The 16409-nt window shown below is 43.1% G+C and overlaps 1 protein-coding gene across 2 annotated transcripts in view; it reads right to left on the reverse strand.

The window, feature by feature from the left end:
• Window positions 1–8310, reverse strand: part of SCARA3 (scavenger receptor class A member 3) — a 61697-nt gene extending 53387 nt beyond the window's left edge. Inside the window, exon 1 of one of the 2 annotated variants that reach the window (XM_027852388.1) lies at window positions 7778–8310. In XM_027852388.1, coding sequence (XP_027708189.1) covers window positions 7778–7784 — 7 coding nt within the window. In that variant the 5' untranslated portion in view covers window positions 7785–8310. The remainder of the gene's footprint in view (window positions 1–7777) is intronic. The other variant, XM_027852379.1, reaches the window with a different exon arrangement.
• Between the last annotated feature and the right edge of the window lie 8099 nt (window positions 8311–16409).

Below are 16409 nucleotides of genomic sequence, written 5' to 3' on the forward strand. Positions count from 1 at the left end.
GGTCTTCCTTAAGGTTCCTCCTTGATCTAGGTAGTTAAACTTATCAGTCTCTCAAACTTATGAGTCATAGGATCCGAGATTTAGAACCAAAAGGGACTTTACAGGGCCTCTTAGATTTGATCGGACTTTGTCCCTTTGGTCCTAGAGTATGAAACAGGGATCAATTAATTAATTAATTAATAACTATTTATTATCCTGTGCCAGACAAAGCACTCACTATCAATGAATACGAAGACCCCCCCAAAAAATGAGTGTAATTTGCAAAGAATCAGATTTAGGTTTGATGTCAGGAAATCTTCCTGACAATTAGAGCGAACCTAAGGTAAACTGGTCTACCTAAAGGGGCAATGGGTTTGGAGTTCTTCAAGAAGAGCCTGGCTCACCACTTGTTGGGGAGGTTATGGTGGGGGTTCATTTCCAGTATGAGGTGAATTAGATGGCACTGAGGTGCCTCCCAACTTTCAAAACTTCTGTGATTCTGTCAACTAATTCAGGGCTTCTTAAACTTTTTCCACTCCCACCCCTTCAGCACTTCTTAAACTGGTTGGGATCCCATCAAGACCCACAGTTTAAGAGGCACTGAATTAACCAGCTGCCTTATTTTACAGACGAGGAAACTGAAGTATAGGAAGGTTATAGGTATTGTGTCACTAGACTCAAATAATAGCTGTTCACCATTTTCCAGAAGAAAAAAGAAGCTCAGAAAGGTCATAGGATTATAGATTTAGAGCTAGGAGGTGCCTTGGAAGCCTCCTAGTTCAACCCCCTCATTTAGTAGATGAGGAAACTGAGGTAAAGTAAGTCACCCAGAGTCATGCAGCTAATAAGGGCTAGCATCCATGTCTTCTAACTCCAAGTCTGGGGCTCTTTCCACTATTCTGTACTTCACATAAAAATTGTTAGGGCAGATATCCCCAAATGGTCAATGACCCAATGTGCTTAGAGCCCTGAGGAATGATAGGATTATAGACTGAAAGTGGAAAAAAACCTTAGAGACCATCTGGTCTAATCTCCTCATTTTACAGAGGAAGTGAAGTAAGGCCCAGAGTCACTTAGCCCAAGGTCATACAAATAATAAGCATCAGAGTTGGAACCTGAACTGAGGTCCTCTGACTTCAGAGCAGGCCCTCTTCCAGAAGGGTTGTTTTGTAGTATATACTCCTAACACTTTTCCAGAGAACACACTAGGAAACAGGTGAAGTCAGGCATGGTGGCCCATGTCTGTAACGCCTGTTACTTTGGGAGGATAAGTCTTTGTTGGCCAGTTGTTTCAGTCATGTCTGACTCTTCATGACCCCGTTTGGAATTTTCTTGGCAGAGATACTAAAGAGGTTTGCCCTTTCCTTCTCCAGCTCATTTTATAGGTGAGGAAACTGAGGTGAACATGGTTACTTGTCCAGGGTCACCCAGCTAGTAAGTCTCTGAGGTCAGATTTGAATTCAGGAATTTGAGTCTTCCTGACTCCAGGCCAGGCACTCCAACCACTATGCTACCTAGCTGCCCAGAATAAGGCTGGTGGATCATTTGGAATCAGGAGTTATTAGTTATAATAGGGCTGAAGCTGATCCAGTATCAGCACTAATGGCACCAATGTGGTAAGTCTCTGGGAGCAGAGTGCCACCAGGCTGCCTAAGGAGGGGCAAAGTAGCCCAGGTGGGACAAACAGAGCAGGTCATAACTTTGTATTGAAACTCTGAGGTACCATTTCACACACATCAGAAATGACAGTGATAGAGGAAATGAGGGAAAATAGGCACACTAATAAACTGTTGGTGGAGTTGTGAACTAGTCTAATCATTCTGCAGAACAATTTTGAACTATGGCAAAGGGCTGCAAAACTGCATGCCTTTTGGCTCAACAATACCACTACTAGGTCTACACCCCAAAGGGATCAAAGAAAAAGGAAAAAGACCTAGACATTCAAAAATGTTTATAGCAGCTCTTTTTGTGGTGGCAAAGAATTGGACACTGAGAGGATGCTCATAAACTGGGGAATGGTTGAATAATTATGACATACGATTGTGATGGAATACTATTGTGCTGTAAGAAATGATGAAGTTGGTGGTTTCAGGGGAAAAAAAAACAACACCGCAAGACCTAAGTGAACTGATGCAAAGTGAAGTAAGAAGAACTGGGAGATCATTGTGCACAACAACAGCTATGTTGTAGATGATCAACCGTGAAAGAGTTGGCTACTCTGATCAATACAATGATCCAAGACTATTCCATAGGACTCATGATGGAAAATGCTATCTATCTCCAGAGAGAGAACTTGTGAACTCTGGGGACATATCGAAGTATAATTCTCTCTCTCTCTTTTTCTTTTTCTTTCTTTCTTTCTTTCTTTCTTTCTTTCTTTCTTTCTTTCTTTCTTTCTTTCTTTCTTTCTTTCTTTCTTTCTTTCTTTCTTTCTTTCTCTTTCTTTCTTCTTTCTTGATGTGGTTGATATGGAAATGTTTTGCATTATTTCACATGTATAATTGACATCAATTTGCTTGCCTTCTCAGTGGGTGGGGGAAGAGTGAAAGGGAGGGAGAGAATTTGGAACTCAGAATTTAAAAAGAAAAAATTGTCAAAAATAAATAAATAGAGGGGCAGCTAGGTGGTGCAATGGATAGAGCATTGGCCCTGAAGTCAGGAGGACCTGAGTTCAAATCTGACCTCAGACCAAACACTTGATACTTACTAGCTGTGTGACCCTGAGCAAGTCACTCAACCCCAATTGCCTCACCAAAAAACAAACAAAAAATAAATAAATGCAAAATTGAAAAATATCTTTGTAAAAATAAACAAATACTCCCCCATCCCCCCCAAAAAGCCAAACATTTTGTATTGATTGATATTGTGTTTGGGTTCATGAGTGGTCACTACACTTTTTGCCTGGATGACATAGGAAGACCCAGGCTCAAAAACAAAAACAAACAGAAAACCAAGAACCAGTTGAGTTAGTCTCAAGTCAAAGCTGTAACTAGGGACTTTTGTGACTGGGCACTATAAGCCATCTCCAAAGTAAGTTCCATGAAACTCACCCTCAATCAGCTTTTTAAACCAAGACACTGATGACCCTGGTCAGTGGAGGCCTTTGGACACTTTGAGGTTGCTGCTGCCTGGAGGCGGGGGTACTGTTGCTGGAAGAGGTGTAGAGTGGAGAGATGCTTGAGGAGGAGCTCACTTGGGATGCAACTACCAGAGGAGGAAGCAGGCCACCTAGTGATTTCCTATTTTCAGTCATTCTTCTTGCTAACAGGGTTCTGACTTCTTTCTTTCCATTTTCTGCCTCTAAATTTGGCACCTTGGTACAAAGCCCACATTGCTCTGCCCTAGTTAAAGCTCTGTCTACAGTTATCCATTGTGTGACTGCAGAAAGAGTCCCATAGCATTTCTGATTTCTGACGGTGGTAGTGCCAAGCCTCCCTGCAAAACTCCAAAGTTCTGCTCTTAAGGAAGAGGCTCTTTATTCTTGGTGATGGAGTGGGAGTGATTCAATGCAATTCTATTCAACAATCATTCGTTGAAGAACCTACTGCGTGATAGGAAATGTAGGACTTGGGTTTGATTATAACAGTTAACGAAGCATCCTTGGTCAAGTAAGAAATATCTTAGTGGATGTCTGTCCTAATGGAATATAAGTTTCTCAAGGGGAAAGGCTGATTCATTTCTGTGTTTGTATCCCCAGTGCCTGGCAACAGTGCCTGATACACAGTAGGTGCTTAATAAATGCATGTTGATTGATTCTACTAAAGGTTCAAAATGTTATTTCTGGGACTTTCTCCCCCTCCTCCTTCTCATTTCACAATCACACCGTTCTGCAAAATGGTACAATAGGAAAAGTTCTAGATTTAGAATTAGACAACTGACTTCAAACCCTGGCTCTGATATTTACTCCATGTGTAAGTCACTTCATTTCTTTGTTCCTCAGTTTCCCTTTCTGTAAAATGAAGGGGTTGTTGGACTAGGTGACCTCTAAGGTCTCTTCTAGCTTTAAACCCAGGATCTGTCATCCTTAATCTTCCAAACCTGGATTTCGTTTCTGAGTTACCCCCTGTAAAGGGTAAAGGATCATGGGTTTTAGAACTTGAAGAGACCTTAGAACAGAGATATTAAACAAATGGCCCATGGGACGTATCCCACAACACTCTTGAGTGGGCCTGCATCATATTAAAATGTAATTGGGAAATATTTAACAAAATAAATCAAAATATAATAGAACCCAGATAATGTTGACATGTGGTTTTCTAAGTCAATATGCAGTCGGCAGTCATCCTTATGTGTGGCTTAGTGACCCCCATTCCTATTTGAGTTTGATACCACTGCTTTAAAATAAAGACTCATTGGATCATAGATTTAGTGGTAGAGTGGACCTTAGTGGTCACTTAGTTCAACATTCTTATTTTTGATGAAGAAACTGACACCAGAGGATGTTCAGGAACTTAAACAAGGTCCCACAGGCTATGGCAGAACTGGGATTCCAACCCACTGCTCGGACTCCAAATGCACTACTCATTCCACTATGCCCAGATGACTTAAGTTACGGATTTCCTCTCTCCTTTGGAACTGGGCTGCATCGGTGCTACATCAGCAGACTGGGGCTCTGTCTTTAAAGGCAAAGGCCTCCATCATTTCCAACCCTATCATTATTTTTATCTTATGATGCTTATGCCTGGAATGCTGGCAAGAACCCAAGCCACCCTGACGGGATGTCGGACCTAGGCTTGCCACCATCCCAGGCTTGGTCATGGGTGGGTCCAGCAGCCAGAGGTAAGGTCCCAATCAGGGCTTAAAGCACCTCCTGATTCCTTCAGGTAATAAATAACCAATACCTTCTTACAGATTTGACAATGGCCCCTGAGATCTGGGTGTCCAGGAAGCTATAGAATAGAGTTGGTTGAATTCCCTCCCCTGGAAACCCCTGAGATTGGAAACAGTTTTGTTATTCACAAAGGGGAACCACATAGAAAGGGTAATGGAAAGATGGGATTTTGTACAGATCTGGGTAGTGCATTGGACTTTATGAGGTGGGAACTAACTCCGAGTTCTACCCCTTACCACTACTTGGCAAGTCTTCAATTCTCTCCAAGTCTCAGTTTCCTCATCTGCAAAATGTGGATGATACCTTGAAGGGTTTTGGGGAGGGAGTGTGGCACAATGGAAGAGAGCACTGTGGGACCTGGCACAGTGCCAGGCACATAGTAGTTGCTTAATAGATGCTTGTTGATTTGACTTGATGACTTGAATGGGTTTGTGTCCCGGTTTTCTACTTATTACCTTTCCACCTGACCTTAGAGAAGTCACTTAATTTCTCTGACCTCAGTTTCTTCACCTGTAAAAAGTGGGGATTAGACTAGGGGATATCTAAGGTTTTTTCCAGCTCTAGATTTATGAGAAACTGAGAATATCTGTGAAGCACTTTGTAAGTAATAAAGACTTCTGGTTGTGCAAGGTTATGATGATATGATCTTGAACACAAAGAAATATGTTCCGTAGTATAGTGGAAAGAGCTCTTGGCTTAGCTCTGTTATTGACCCATATATCCAGGAGCAGGTCACTGAGTGTCTGAGTCTTTCCTTACACTTTGTCATGGAACAATACTCTTCTCTTATATTGAGCTGTCCCTGTTGTTGGACATATGGAAAATACTTTGTAAACTTTAAGTTCTATATAAATAAAATAGGAATTAATAAGAGCATACATTTAGTGTTAGAAGGGACTTAGAGGTCATGTAGCCCAACCTCCTTCATTTTACAGAGAAGGAAACTGAGGCTCAGAGAGGTTCGCTAGTCTGAAGTCACATAGATAAGTGGCAGAGCCAGCATGTACTCTACAAATTTAGTGCTTTTTCTACTGCCCCTATCTGTCAAATAAGGGGGATGGAGAGGATTACACCCTATGGATAAAGGAAAAAAATTCCTCTTATCTGTATAAAACTCTCCATAGCAACTTCATTTGTGAAGAAAGAAGGAAATGACAGAAAAGAGGAAAGAGAAAAGAGGAAAGAAGGAAAGAGAGGAAAGGAAGAAAGAAGGGAAAGAAGATAGGAAGAAAGAAAGGAAGAAAATAGGGAAAGAAGAAAGGAAAAAAGAAGGAAGAAGGGAGGAAAGGAAGGAGAAAAAAGATAAGAAGGGAGAAAGGAAGAAAAATTCTGAACCTAGAAATAGCTCATAGTAGATGTTTAACAGTTGGGACATGGCTGAACAAGTTGTGGTATATGACTATGATGGAATGTTATTGCACAGTAAGAAATTACAAATCTGAATACAAAGAAAGATGTTGAGACTTACATGAAGTGATGGTGAATAAAGAAAGCAGAGTATGTATATGCACATTACATAAAAATGATAATAGCCACAAAAATAAATAAAAGAATAGGCAGAAGAAAAGAGAACAGAAGGGGATAGGAAAGCAAATAGGACTTCTTACAAAGTTATTTAGCCAAGGTTAATATATATATTTATAATACATTTATTATATATTATAAATATATCATATTATATATATTAAAATAAAGAAAAGGAGGAGGCAGGACCAGGTGATTTCTAAGACCTCTGTGAGGGTCAAGACCTCTGTTCGCTGTGACTGCCAAGTTCTTCCAATATCTCTCCTCCTGGCCCACACTGGGGAGATTGGGCCAGTACTAATTAGCACTTATGACAGATTTAAGGGACAAGAAGTAGTGGGAAGAAGAGATATAGCAGAGGAGAGGGCTCCATTTCAATCTTGATCCTAACATCAAAAACATTTCCACGATGAAATCCCTATTGACCTGTGGCGAAGGGCTCAGTTCCTTGGCTGTGCAGGTTGCCCTGCTTAGCTCTGGCCCTAGCTACTTATTTGTAGAGAGTGATGTAGGTGAGAGGCAGAGTAGGGTCAGGACGAGGACAGGGAAGACCTGGAGAGAAATTTGAGGAAGTCAGGAGTAAGGCGGGGGGAGCAGCTACAGAATAGGCAGGGCTTAGGAGCTTTGGACCATCATTCTCTTGGTACTCCCATCCTGCTGGAGTTCTTTCCAAGTAAGGAGGTGGGGCTGCTGGCCATCTCCTGCAGCCAATTTCTAGGAATCACTCCTAGGGGCAGATGGCAGAGCTGTTACTTAGACTAGTGATGGCCAAATGCTTTGCGCTGTTATGGGGCAGGAGCAACTGGGACCACTCTCCTTATCCAATCTCACTGCTTGGTTGCAGTTGCTGACATTGGAAGTTAGAGCTCCTCTAGGATTCAAATGGTAATCTCTTTAAGCCTCACTTTCTTCATCTGTAAAATGGGTATGGGAGTTGGAGGGACATGTGGTGGGGAAGGATGGACCAGACTGCTCTAATATCCTGACTCTGGATGAGAGGAAAAGCAGACACCTTATCAGAGAAATAACTTCCTGTGTGTCTTGGATGCTGGAACTCTTCTGCCCTGGTTACTACTCTCCATCACTTCTCCGCCCCACCTTCCTATCTCCCCCCCACCCTGCCATTTGTCTGCTTAAGGGCTCTTCTGTCCATCTGTTTATTTAAATGCTCTCTGCCCTGCTCCCTTGCTGCTGCTGTCCCAGAATCGGGGATCTCCCAGTGTGGTTAGAATGCAGACAGACACACCTCCCCCACCTCTCTGCTGCCCTGAGCATGAATGTTTCCATCCCGGGACACCAGCAGCGGCCTTTCAGACAAAGCAGCCCATTGTACTCCCTGTCCCCAGCTTCTCCCAATGGTCACAGGGAAGAAGGTGTCATCTAGCAGGTCTGACCCCAAAGAGCTCTCCCTAACCCTAGGCCCCATCTTTGCCCGGAACTTACCTTTCATGGTCTCGTTGTAAGTCGGGAGCCAGAGGTGGAAGGTGGTGAAAGGGGCTCTTGGGGAGCTTCAGATGCTTCTTGGAATGACCTGGGAGGGGATAGCTTTGGTGGCCCGAGACAGGATGGCAGGTGACTCCCTATAGCACTATACAAAGCATCTTAGTGCCCCTCTCAACCCATCGGCTACAGTGAGGAAGAGATTAGCTTTCTGGACTCATCCTTAGCCTCTGGACCTTTCTCAGGGCTCCCTCAAAGGCCTGGGCTTTGAGGATTTTAGTTCATGCCCCAGGTTAGAATAGTAGCCTGCGGTGACTCCTTCCCACTGGCATTTGCTGCCTAGGGCCTGGAGCTGACACAGCTGTTCTCTCTAACCATCCCTCCCCGCTCACCCATCAGCTAGGAGTCACCCTCTTTCCCACCAGACATCCAAACTCCAAGTGTGTGATCCAGGCTTCCCGTGCCTCACTCTCCTTCTCCTCCCTCTCCCAGCCTCGTCACTTCTTGGGCCAGAGCCCAGATCAACTTCCTTGGTATTTTTGAAACTGCCGCGGCCAGGACTTCTTTGTGTGGCTGTTTCCTCCCCGTGAACTGCCCCCCTATTGTCCCTGCTCCCCTTCCACCTTCGACAACACCCCTGAAACTCCCCTTTGGTGGCTCACACCCACCTTGCCCCCACTGGGAGAAAATGTTAGCAACTCCCTAGGGCGGGGCAGACTGGGATGCTTTCAGCTGACGGGCTCAGGGAAATCTGACACAAAACTCTTCTGCTTCCCCCAGCCCACTCTCTCTGGTCTCCCTCCCCTCCCCTGCTCTCCAGCCCTCCTCCCATCCCCACTCCCTAGTAACTCTAATTGCTAGCAAATGTCAGGTCTCTGACTGTGCTTAGAGGATTATAGAATCATAGGACCTCAGGGCTGGAAGGGGACTCAGAGGTCATCTAATCCAAGGTTTGTTAGGAGGATGGAGTTTTCTTTCAGGAGGGAGCGCAACATTTCCTGAAGCCACCGGACCAGGAGAGAACTGGAGGTCCTATTAAAGAGTCTAACTTCAAGGAAAGGGGAAGTGATAGTCCCACTCTACTCTGCGCCATCAGACTTTATCTGCCGTATTGTATTGAGTTCTGTATCCAAGTCACGTTGTTATTGTTGTTGTTGTTCGTCCTAGCTGATGTCTTAATTTGCAAGTGAATTGAATTTAAATGAGGCAGAGCTGTGCAAAAGTCATCAGCCTCACTCTTTCCTTCGGAGTCATCAGAGTCCAGTGGCAAGACTTCATCTGCGGTATTGCATTGAGTTCCATCTCCATGTCATATAAGGATCATTTGAAAGAATTGGAGATGTTTAGCCCAGAGAAGAGAAGACTCAGAGGGATATGATAGCTGTATTGATGTATGTGGAGTGCTATTGCATGGAGGAAGGATTAGATTTGTTCTGTCTGGCCCCAGAGTGAAGAACCAGGAACAATGGGTAGAAGCAGCAAAGAGACCAATTTAAGCTTTTAAGTCAGGGGAATCCCTTTCAGTTCTCAGGTTCTGAGATTCTATGAGCTATTATTGCCCAGGATCTCTATAGTTCTATGGTTCTTTATTGTCCCCTGGAGGATATGTTCTTGGGTAAGCCTAGTCATCTGTGGTTCACCCTTTTGGATGGCTCTACTGATGCCCAATGGAGAACCACAATTTGTTCAATGAAGAATAGAGGACCTTCTCAGCATACTCTAAATTGTCTTTTGTCCCTATCCTGGTCCAAAGAATGGGTGAGTTTTAACTGGCCCATGTGCTATCCAGATATTGGCCAGGGGGACAAGTGTTGGGAGAGGGTCAGTGGGCATGTTTTATGGATGGAATCCATCATCTATGTAGAGGACATCCTGGTTGAGTGACTCACATAGGGTGTTATTGTGAGTGCATTCAGCCAGTGATGCAGTTATTTTGCTGATCAATCATCCAAAATGCCTAGGTATAGTAGACTGAGTGCAGGCCTTGGAGTCAGGAAGACCTAGGTATGAATCCTATTTCTGATACTTATTAGCTGTAGGACCATGAGTAACTCCCTTCGCTCAGTCTTTGTTTCCTATTCTACAAAATGGGGAGAAATAGAATATAAGCTTCTTGAGGTCAGAAATCACTTCACTTTTGCTTTTGTATCCTAGGGCCTACCTTGGGCCAGTTACACAATCATCACTTAATAAATGTTGGCTCCATTGAACAGAGGCATGAATACATCTCAAGCTAGGTAATGCTGTGTGCAGGAGACAGATAAGTGGACTTGGAGTTGGGAATATCTGACACACACTGGTTTCATGGCCCAGGGTTCAAATCTCTGTCATAAACAGGATGATGATACAGCAGAGGAAACTGAAAATGAGCGCAGTCAAACCCTCTTAAAAACCAGAGCAGGGGTTTTCCATGCTAGATCCTGATGGAACACCCAGATGAACCTGGTCATGCTGCTTAATGTCTCAGGTCCCAGGCAGCACTCTAAGGTTGTAAATTGCAAAACAGCTGCCAATCTGCATTGGTAGAGGAAGTTTTCTTCTAGGAGGTCCCCCACGGCAAATGCCAATGAAATAGCTCCAATCGTCACTACCACCACCACCATCATAACTCCTTTGCTGCCTGCTACCTCATAGAGTTGTGGTGAGGCTCAAAGTAGATAACATGTGTTAAGAACTTTATAAACCTTAAAATGCTATATATGTCACAGTAATTATTATTGTTAAATCAGTCATTCTTGGTAGGCAGTTGTTAGCTAGTTTTCATTGCCCAGAAATACCAGGAAGTTCTTCCAAAACCAGGAACTAAATTAATACCTTTAAATGAGGAAGAATACAGTCTAGGAGGCTGGTAACTGGAAAATGTGGTACAACACCAGACAGGTGGTCTAGGGTTGATGCTAGAGAAAGTGCTTGTAGGAACAACAATGAGCCATTTTGGTGAGTATGTTGGGGACCCCTAAGATGGCAGAGGGTGTTTCTTCTGCATGGAGGAGCTTTAATGAGGTTGAGAGAGTTGCCTGCCTTAGGTCTTTGATGGCTTGGCAATGCCTAGTGCATTCCATGGAGGCTTTTGCTGGAGGGATAACTATCTTAGGGTATATACATATCATAGCACCTCACACAGAACTTAATTATCCAATGGACTGAAGGCCATCAAAAAGCCCAGGGCAGGAGTTTCAGTGTTTTCCATTATTCCTAGTGTCCTTCCATGGAGTAATTTGTGCACTACAAATGGATACAGTCAGAAGACCTGAGTTTGAATCCCACGTTGGACATTTACTATATAATGATAGACAAATCAGGTAACCTTATCTTCAAAAGGAGATAATAATTTTATACTGTCTGCCTAATAGGACTGTTATGAGAAAATACATCCTCCATGGGAGTAGGAATTCTTTTATTCTTTGTACTTGAATTCTTCATACCCAGCATAGTACCTGGGACATTTGTTAATTGATTGAATGTGCTTTACAAATCTTAAAACTCATGATTATGAATTATCATTCTACAGTTTAGGGATTCTTAACCTGGGAAGGGGGAGAATGGATATGATTTTTAGGGGGCTCGTGAATTTGGATGGGAAAAAATTACATCTTTATTTTCACTAACCTCTAACTAAAGTTTGGCACTTCCTTCAATTATTTAAAAACGTTATTCTGAAAAGAGTTCATAGGCGCCAATAGATTCTTAAAGGGGTTCAATAGAAGAATCCTTGCTACGGTGGCTAATGCACTAGGAAAGGCCTTTGGGATGGATTTGTGTATATGCGTTGAGAGGAGAGGTTGTTCTGCTCCTGTGCTCTTATCATGGGGAGTTCCTGATAGAGAAACTTCCTTCACTGTTGCAGGTCAAGAATACCTTTGAAACTTATGTAGTCCTTGAGAGCTTCCTGGTGTCATTGAGGGGACAATGCCTATGGTTATACAGATGTTTTCACTTGTGGTGGGCTCTCAGGAATCAATATTTTGCCTTAGCAGAGAGAGTTCCCTTGGTGGGTTTTGAAAGTTTGAAAGTTATCTCCAACCCTCGTGTGATGGGAGTCAGACATTGAGAACTCATGGCAGGGCTTGTGGGATGGGATGAAGAGGCCATTGTCTATTGACCATGGAAAAAATTGGCTTGTGTTTGTACATGGGCAAGGTATGTGTTTTTGGTAGGGAATATCTTTGTTATAGGACAGTATATACTTCTCCATTCTCGGTCCCCAGGCCATTAGAAATTTCTTAATCCTCATCCTTCTTGACATCCCTACAGCATCCCTGCTAATCACCCCCCTTCCTGTATATTCTCTCATCCATAGTTTTAGTTTTTTGTCATTGTCTTCTTCTTCTTCTTCTTCTTCTTGTTCCTCCTACTTCACTGCTATCTCTTGACTTGCCTCTTGCCTGTCCAATCACTCCTTTCCAATTTCTTTTGTTGAATCATCATCCACATACTATCCCCTAACAGTTTGTGTCCCCACCAAGGCTTTTGTTGTTGTCCAGTATTTCAGTCACATCTGACTCTTCATGAATCCATTTAGGATTTTCTTGGCCAAGATACTGGAGTGATTTGCTATTTCATTCTCCAGCTCAATTTACAGATAAGGAAACTGAGGCAAACAGGGTTAAGTGACTTGTCCAGGGTCACACAGTAAGTGTCTGAGACAGTTTTGAACTTAGGAAGATGAGTCTTCCTGACTCCAGGTCTGGCATTCTAACCACTGTGCCAGCTAGCTGCCCCATCCCCATTTGAAGAAACTGAGGCAAACAGAGCTTAAGTGACTTGGGCAGAGTGGTATAGCTAGTAGTGTCTGAGGCCAGATTGAATTCAGGTCTTCCTGATTCCAGGCTCAGTCCTTTGCAGATTTAGAATTTTTAAGGCCCCCAATATTCACCTAGTCCCACCACTTCATTTTAGAGATGAGAAAACTTAGCAGCAGAGAGGTCAAATGATTTTTATCTAGGTCTAGGTCTTAAACAGCAGTGGCTGGAGGTAAACCCAGGTCCTCCAACTTCCAATTCAGCTCTTTGCCCACTCCTTTATACTGCTCCTCTTTTGGAAGGTCCTTACAAACCTGAGGGAGGAGAGAAGAATGCTTGGAGGGATTGGTATTTGAGTTCCCTCAAAATAAACTAGGATGGGGAGGAATTAAACAGACCAAGAAGGGGAGGAAGGATATTACAGGTCTAGAAAAGAGTGCAAGCAGTCAATAAGCATTTATTAAGGACCTACTGTGTGCCAAGCGCTGGGGATACAACAAAATAATAAAAACTCGGTTGCTGCTCTAATGGAGCTCACAGTGAAATGGGGGAGACAACATGCTAACAACCACACGCAAACAAGATACATATAGAATAAACTGGAGATAATTAACAGAGAGAAAGGACAGCTAGATGGCCCAGTGGATAGATTGCCCAGCTAGGAGTCAGGAGAACCTGAGTTCAAATCTGGCTTCAGACACTTTACTAGCTGTGTGACCCTGAGCAAGTCATTTAACCCTGTTTACCTCAGTTTCCTCATCTGTAAAATGGACTGGAGAAGGAAATGACAATCCAGCATTCTTGCCAAGAAAACCCCAAATGGGGTCATGAAGAGTCAGATGTGAGTAATCGATAAAACAACTGTGAGAAGGCACTAGAATTAAGGGGGATTGGGAAAGGCTTCTTGTAGAAGTTGGGATTGTAGCTGGAACTTGAAGGAAGGCAAGAATTCAGAAGCAAGAGAGGGAGAGGGAGAGCATTCCAGGCATTGGGGACAGCCATTAAAAATGCCCAGTGTCTGGAGATGGAACAGCAAGGAAGTCAGTGTTATTGGATTGAAGAGTGTGTGGTTAGGGTGTGAGTTATAAGAAGTCTAGAAAAATATGTGGGGTGGGGTGGGGGGAGGAGGTTATGAAGGACTTTGAATACCAAACAGAGGATTTTATATTTGATTCTGAAGGCAATAGGGAGCCACTGAAATTTATTGAAAGGGACAGAGCATATTATCAGATCTGCACTTGAAGAAGATCGACAGCTAAAGTAAAAGACTGAAGTGGGAAGAGACTTGGGAAAGGCATGGGGGAGTCCAACCAGCAGGCTATTGCAGTAGTCTGTGAACTATGAGGTAGTGTAGAGGCAGCTAGGTAGTGCAGTGGATACAGCTCTGGACTTGGAGTCAGGAAGATCTGAATTCAAATCCAGTCCCAGACACTCATTAGCTGTATGATCCTTGGCAAGTCATTTAATCTCAATCTGCCTCAGTTTTTTCAACTGTAAAATGCAGATGATATTCAGTTCTACCACTCAGGGATCAAATGCAATAATATTTGTAAAAGCACTTCACAGTGCCTGGCACATAGTAGGCACCTAAGACATGTTTCCTTTCTTTCTGCACCAGAATAGTGGCAGTGTCAGAAGAGAAATGAGGACATAGAAGAGAGATGTTACAAAGGGAAAATAGACAGACCTTGGCAACATATTGGATGTGGAGTGTGAGAGATCCTGAGGAGTCAAGGATGATATCTAGGTTTTGAGCCTGGGCGTTTGGGAGAACAGCAGTGCCCTTGATAGTAATAGGGAAGCTTGGAAGGTGGGAGTTTTTTTGGGGAAAGATAGAGTTCAATTTTGAACATTTTGAGCAATAGTAACTTACAGTTCAGCCTATAAATTCGTTAAGGTAAGGCTTCATTTTCTGCAAAATTACCCAACACAGTTTTTGTGTAGGCCTGAAAGCACAGGGCACATTGGCCAAGCACAGTGCCTGGCAAACAGCAGGCACTTAATAAATGCTTGATAGGTTGAGTCTTGGAGCGTAATAGCTAACACTTAAAAAGTGACCTAAGATTTACAAAGTACTTTACACACGTGACTCCGTTTGATCCTCACAACAACCCTATGAGAGAGGTCTTATTATTTTGATTTTATTGATGAGGAAACTGAGGCTGAAAGAGGTTAGTTGATTTTCTTGGGGTCATGCAGCTAGTAAGAGCCAAGATTCATGTGTTAGTGTGAGATAAAACTGGAAGGGTAGATTGGTGCCTCTTTGCTGAGGGCTTGCATGCCATGTAGAGAAATTTGACCTTCACTGAGTAGAAAGGAATGACATGGCCAGTTCTTTGCCCAAGAAAGACGGTTTTAGTAGCAGCATGAAGGACAGATTGGAGGACCTAAGAGTGGGAATAAGTGTTTGCACTGGGGTGGGGATGGTATGAATAAAGAAGAGAGTAGAGATGTATGAGATGGTGTGGAACTGGAAGCTATTGGCTCTGGTAACTGATTCGACATGAGAAGTGAGGATAGAGTGAAAAATTAAGGATAATCCCAAGTTTATAAACAGCAGAGAGTGGTAAACGGTAGTTCTCTGGAAAGAAAAAGTGCTGACAGGAGTTTGGAGCTGGGGTGGAGCAGACAATGATCTCAGTCAGGGGTGGGGAACCTGCGGCCGTAAGGCCACACATGGTTCTTCACCCCTGATCTAAGTTTTGGATATTTGAAATTGACCGAGGACATCTGCCTGAAGATGTCCTGTAGGCAGTTGGACACGTGGATCTGGAACTCAAAAGAGGCATCAGAATTGGACATACAGACTTGGGAGTATTGGTTTAGAGGAAGTACTTACAAATTAGAAGGTCAATAAGATTGCCAAAGGGGGACGGTAATAAAGAGAAAACAGAAGAAAGTCAAGGACAGACCTTTGGCAAACACCTATAGTAAGGGATTGGGAGAGGATGAGGAGCCAGTGAAAGAGTTAGAAGAGGAATAGGTAGAAAACTAGAAGGAACTGGAAAGTGTGGGATCTCTGAAGCCAAAGGAAGAGAGAACTCAGATAAATCTTTCAGATTAAAATAATAAAGTCTTAGCAAAGCCAAGTCATTTATGATGGCCATCTCTGATGGCTAATGAGCACCATCTGGATTTATTTGAGGTTGTATAGGGTTGAGATAAAGAAAGGAAGTTGGAATGAATCAGGCAGCCAGAGAGGGTAATCAAGAGTGTAGAGAGGTGAAGGCGGATTTGTTGTTCAGTTGTTTCCAGTCATGTCTGAATCTTCATGACCCCATTTGGGGTTTTCTTGGCAAAGATACTGGAGTGGTTTGTCATTTCTTCTCCAGCTTGTTTTACACTTGAAGAAACTGAGGCAAACAGAGTGAAGTGACTTGTCCAGGGTCACAAAGCTAGTAAATGTCTGAGGCTGAATTTGAACTCAGGAAGATGAGTTTGCTGATTCCAGGCCTGGCACTCTATCCACGGTGCCACCTAGCTTTCCATGAAGGAGGATGAAGTTTTCTAAAGGGCTTTTAAAAGTATTTGATGATTAGGAAGTCACTAGTAATTTGTGAATAGAAGGTTTCATTAGAGAGGTTGGGGTGGGGCAGAAGCAATTCACAGTTGAAGTGAATATATAAAGAGAACCTGGAAGCATTTGGTCCATTAGTCAATGAGACAACAACTAAATAAATAGTATTTATTAAGCATCTACTATATGCCCAGCTCTGTGAAAGGTCTGAGGGGTCTCAAATTACACCCCAGTTGGCCAAATCCACCTAATACAGGTAGGAGCTAAGAACAGTTTTTACATATTGAAATGATGTAAAACTTTAAAAACTATTCTTAGTCATAGGGCCCTACCAAATGCAGGCAGTTGGTTGAAATAGTCCCTGCCCTCAAGAAGC

This window comes from Vombatus ursinus, unplaced genomic scaffold (genome assembly GCF_900497805.2).
Source record: "Vombatus ursinus unplaced genomic scaffold, bare-nosed wombat genome assembly UNPS02000580.1, whole genome shotgun sequence".
Taxonomy (NCBI): Eukaryota; Metazoa; Chordata; class Mammalia; order Diprotodontia; family Vombatidae; genus Vombatus; species Vombatus ursinus.